The 5,602-nt window shown below is 45.5% G+C and overlaps 1 protein-coding gene across 2 annotated transcripts in view; it reads right to left on the reverse strand.

Moving 5' to 3' along the window:
* Unc-115a (actin binding LIM protein Uncoordinated 115a) overlaps window positions 1-1,075 on the reverse strand; it is a 424,168-nt gene extending 423,093 nt beyond the window's left edge. For both annotated transcript variants that reach the window (XM_037426516.2, XM_037426515.2), the window contains exon 1: window positions 921-1,075. In XM_037426516.2, coding sequence (XP_037282413.1) covers window positions 921-924 — 4 coding nt within the window. In that variant the 5' untranslated portion in view covers window positions 925-1,075. The remainder of the gene's footprint in view (window positions 1-920) is intronic.
* Between the last annotated feature and the right edge of the window lie 4,527 nt (window positions 1,076-5,602).

Genomic DNA, 5,602 nt, shown 5'->3' on the forward strand with positions numbered 1-5,602 from the left:
TTGTGCCAGTTTACCTGCTAGTAGTTTTATCAGCGCTGCCATACAAGTGACGACCTTAATCAGGATGTAAGAAAATGTGTTTCGGCAAACGGCACAATCAATCACTTATAGTGATGATGTCTCAAGTACGCAGCTTTGTCACATCCACCTGTAACATCACTGCTTTGCACCACTTCTACAGCACATTCCCAGTGAACACATGTGCCACACTTCGTGGCAGAGCTCTAGATTAACCCCCAGTCAAAGATGTTGTGGCACGACCTATTTTGGTTAATTGGTGCACAATGAGAAGGAGACATGACAGAACAGGATAAGCTTGGGTGAGTGCCTTTTCCACCTCATTGTTCACCTCTCTGTACCACATGGAAGTCTTCATAGGTGCATATATAAAAGAAAAACAATGAGCCATTTCACATAGCGGATGATATAAATGGTTGACAAACCACGGATATCTGATGTGTTCATCAGATGTCCGCTATCAGCCGCTGTCATGGAAGTACAAAATCGAGGCTGCATAACAGCGGCCTGGCTTTTCTCGGCCACTCAGTTTACTGCTTTCGACGCAACTAAGCGCCGGTCGTCGACGACGAGAGACCTTTCTGCCAGGACACAAGACGCGCAAAGCATCAACAACGATTGCACAGCACAGAGAAATTCATCGTAGCTTGGAATCAGCGGCAGTGTAACGCCAAAAGCAAGGGCTGACCAACCGAGGGGACACGCCCTCGCATGGATCCAGGAAGCGGTGCCCAAACCGGTTGCGTGCTAGGCTCACCCTTCATAGAAACCCGGCGTTTTTGCGTGCTCGGCCGGTCGCGCAACGGTCGAAGCAAGGTTTGAGTGCATCGAGCGTGGTGCTACGCGGCAAAACAGCAATGCCCACTGCACGCGCAACATTTTAGGCCTATGTGTTGACTTACCCATCGCCGCAGCCCGATGTCAAGAGAGGAGCAGCAATGTAGGCTAAGGATGAGCTTACGCCAGTACTTGGTAATAGCGAGGGCGGCAAGTGATGAGTACTTGGCGAGCTACTTCAAGGACGGACAGCACACACAAATCAAAACACGAGCTACACGGTGGCCAAACCTTCACGTCCTGAGGGCCGCCTACGGCCAGTAGCCAAGTGGCGCCCTCTAGAAGACTGTTCCTCCCTTCATACTCGGATAAAGTGCCTTCGTCGGAACCTTGGTCGGAACCTCGTATTACATTACTAACGTAGAATTTAAGTCGGCCATTGTCAAACAGAAACGCTTCGTCAGCAACTACTCACAAAGGCTATGCTTGCCGTTATTCTGGTTGCAACACTTGCTGAAAAGAAGTTAGGAGAGCTTTTCTGCAGCTTAGAAGTGTGGCAGCTTGGGCTAGTTCGTATGGCATGACGATAGTTATAGCGCGAGAACAAAACGACGACACAGAGACAAGAAGGACGCGTGTCTTTCGTGTCCTTGTCTCTGTGTCGTCGCTTTGTTCTCGCGCTATAACTATCGTCTTCCCTGCAGCGTTTGTTTTTCATACCACCTCGAAGCTGGCGCACAAGTTATCTGTAAATTAGAAGCGTAGCGGGCTAAGTTGATATGCTCACAGAACACCTATAGGTATGCTCGTTGGTTTGTTTGTTGCCTGTACGTCCTGGCACACACCCGTCTTATGCTCGTCTTTTTTGTTTTGTTTTTGTTTTGTTTCCCTGGGGTGATGGCTCATACCCACTCAGGGGGATTGGCCAAGAAAGTGTAGTGCAGTTTTTCTGTGACCATCTTAACTACATGTAATGAATTGGTATTATAATAATAAAAATGTAAAAAACAACATAAAAGGAGCAAACAAAAAAAGATCAAGTTGAGCAATTTTGAGATTTGAGGTGTTATGATTACCACTCAGCTGCGTTTACTTCACTCTGCCCTGGGGAGTAATAAATAATAATTTTTTGATTGAAGATCACAAAGGTATACGCTTGGTTGCCTGAATATAATCGCAAACAGCATTGAAAGCATCCCTGTGGCAATGTCCCAAAACTGAGGCGCCAAAGCTTAGCGCCGTTTCCGCCGTCAATCTAACGCCTATTTTCAGAAATGGCATAACTAGTAACCTTTTTCGAAGAGTATCGTAGCGGCGACAATACAAAAAAATAATGACCTAGTGATTCCGTTGCTCCGCAGAATGCGCTGAGGGGTGATGTCTGACCAGCTCTGTGTAGATACAGGTTTAGGGGGGGGGGGGGGGGGGACACGACATCAAAATTTAGTAATTAAGACTTCGAGCTTTCTGGACTGGCTACAGTGGGGTTGCCATGGAAACATGAGGTGGTTATATTCTGTCCATGTAGTTACTTTTTTTATCGTATCAGTGGAGATTGCTGATTTTCGATATCTTATTGCCGTGATATATTCAACATCTGGCAGTATGGACAAAACTGGCCCATCAAGTGCGGCTCGTGCTAAGGAATCGGCCAATTCATTTATTTTTAATCCACAATGTCCCGGAACCCCTAGTAACCTCAGGAGTCTCAACTTATCTCGTCTTATCTCGTCCCTTCGTCCTCGTTCTGCTCTCGTGGTATAACAATCGTATCTGTGAAAGCCACAATGTCAATGGGTCCATATATATATATATTTCAGGGACTGCTGCGGCACACGAGCCATCCCCACACAGCATGTGTGCCACACAGAAACAGCTGCCGCGTCAGTGGAGTGACACGTCCATAGAGCCAAAGGGGACAAAAATTAGACGCGTTGATAGCGCGGCTTGGATTGCGGCGGCAGTTGTACAAATATTGAAAAATTACTATTTTACTGAAACCTGAACAAGTTTTTATTATCATATGTACTCAAATAACTTTTTTGAACAAATATTAATAAAATTTTGTTTTGTATATTTTATAGTTGCGTGTAAAACGCAACTATAAAGTATACAAAACAAAATTTTAGTTATTATTTGTTCAAAAAAGCTATTTGAGTGCAAAAGATAATAAAAATTTGTTCACTTGTCAGTAAAATAGTTATTTGTTCAGTTGTCAGCAATCAAACGCAAATAGGGCGGAACCCCCATAGACCGCAATGGAGTACGCGCGATGGCGAGCGTCTATTTGTCGTCCAGAATCTTACTAGGAAGATGGTTGTCTGGGAATTTTTTGTTGGCAGAGACTGCTGCGCCGCGCGATGCACAAGCCACCCCCACACAGAAACGGCTGCTGCGCCGCACAGAAGTGACGTCATGCATTTTTTGGTTAGGCGCTTTGTTTGAATAGTCGGGAGTGTCTGGATAACGATAAAAGCCGTTAAAATTACGTCCAAACGAAAAAGTGAACAAGAAATGTTAGGTTTAGCGTGACAACAATACAAAACCGGCTTGTTTGCCGTCTCAAACTGATCGGCAGCTGTGGCGTGTTTGGTTGAAGCAACACATCAACTGGTGAGGTCGGTGGTTCAAGTGCCAGTACAGTTATCGGTACTTTCTCTCTCTCTCTCTTTTTTTTTTTTGTTCACGCATGTACGGTTTTAACATTTGCACCTCCTCATCAGCCCGACTTGCTGCTTGTGGTGGTCCCGTCCACAGGCCCTTTAATATTGGATCTTCGATGACTCTTGCAGGATTGACTATATTTATTATGATAAAGTGTTTTGCGAATTAGTACTCTTAATCGGCGAGACGCAAAAAGACAAAAAAAAACTAGAATGCAGCTGGCTGCATTGGTTTTTTTGGCACAGGTGTCAGAAATGTCGATTTTCACGGTTTATCAAAGTTTTGATCACAGAAAGGTGCACTGCAACGTAGTCTCGGACAACTTTTTTTATGTCGCTCAGTGTACCATCACCTGACGAGGTAACCGGCAGGCCGCTTTCTTTAAAAATACTGACGTGTCACCGCAATGTTCTAGGCGATCAGCACTTGATAAACAATGCCCAAGGACAAGTGCCGACGGCGTCAGCCCATCTAACTACATAACAGCTTGTCTGCCTAGCTGAATACCACGCGCGGCCTGTGACAGCACGGGAGCATTCACGTAGCAACGAATTGGAACGGCCGTACGAGTTCGCACTTGACAAAACAGCCGGCAATGCAGTAGCTCTGGCCTTCGGAGATCACATGCTTCGTAAGAACATTAGAATAAAGTTGTTTCCATCCATCCTATGAACACTTCACCGACGCACTGGGGTTTCATGCATGTGCGTCCGGTCAGTCACACGTGAACTGTGCGAAATCATTTATTTCATCGTCGACCTTGTCCTTCGCGACAAGCAAAACTCGGCAGCAAGAACACCTTCACCTTTGACAACACCACGCTTGGCATTGCAGTCTAGAAAATGCCGTACGTCCAACAACTGTAACCAGCACATCATACTGAGAAACTTTATGGCGCACACACTCAGATGAAGTTGCGGCGCGGTGGACGGCCGCGCTAGCTCCAACCACCATGTTCAACTAAGCATCCAGCAATCACATGAAGCAGCGACGACACTCCAGTTCTCCTTGGGAGTGGCCTAGGCCCTGGTCACGATTTCATAGGAGTTTTGTTGTTGTTAGTGGTTCATGAGGAAAAGGAAGAAGGCAGAAGGCCGGAGTTTTCACCACCTACACACATCGCAGGCGGCTACCATCTCGCAGTGTTTACCTTTCGCAGCCGCAGCACCCATGGTGCCCCCTTTATTTAAAATACTTGTAATATGTATTTAAATAACAAACCTAGGCTAATTGACTCGTTCAACACCTGCTTAGTAAAATTTTTGTAGGTTTACCGCATTACACACGAATAATTTACACATTTAACTAGCTTTAGGGAATAATTTTTAAAGGGACGTCACTTCTGTGCGGCGCACAAGCCATCTCTGTGTGGGGCTGACTGCTGCGCCGCGCGGCGCAGAAGACGCTGCCTTTCACGTGCTGCCTTTTTTGTTCTAGGGATTTTCGATGGTGGCGCTGTGACATTGCAGCGGAGCAATTTAAAACACCGCTTCGCCGGCCCAGGGAACCCGGCAAGTGGTAGTGGGAAGTGTTTCACCGAAGTTAATAGGCCCAATCGAGGCGAAACCAAAGCGGTGCACATTGAGCACGCAGAAAATTTGTCAGCCCTGTGGCTTCAGCCTATCTTTCGAGTTGAACAAAAAAAAAACAAAACAAAAAAACGGGTGACAACCACTCAATAGGCACAAAAAAATAATCAGCGGTAACTCTCGCAAGCATACAGAGCGTCGAAAGCCTTACAAAAACAAAACAAAACTGTCTGAAGCAGTATCGTCATTATTTTTTTGACATATGCCACTCATAACGCGCGTTGCATTTGTCAAACATCACGTTTAGATAAAAATACGAGAACACTCTTCGCGGGATATTCAGTGCTTAAAACGAAATAAAAAAAAACGTTCAAAGAAATGACAACTAATTTTTTGCACACAATATTCTGCCTCAAAACGTATGCAACCACTCGCTTGCAGTATACATGCAATCAGTAAACACCTCTTTTGATTTATGACAAGAGAAATACACCAGAAAATTGTCCATGCGTCTAACTCGAATTCGAAACCGAACCTAATTGTGCTGCGCACAGCCTGCCACAAGAGGGTGCCGAATGCGCGTTTTTTTTTTTTTTTTTACTTTTGACGACGCA

Source organism: Rhipicephalus microplus, chromosome X, assembly GCF_043290135.1.
Source record: "Rhipicephalus microplus isolate Deutch F79 chromosome X, USDA_Rmic, whole genome shotgun sequence".
NCBI classification, from domain to species: domain Eukaryota; kingdom Metazoa; phylum Arthropoda; class Arachnida; order Ixodida; family Ixodidae; genus Rhipicephalus; species Rhipicephalus microplus.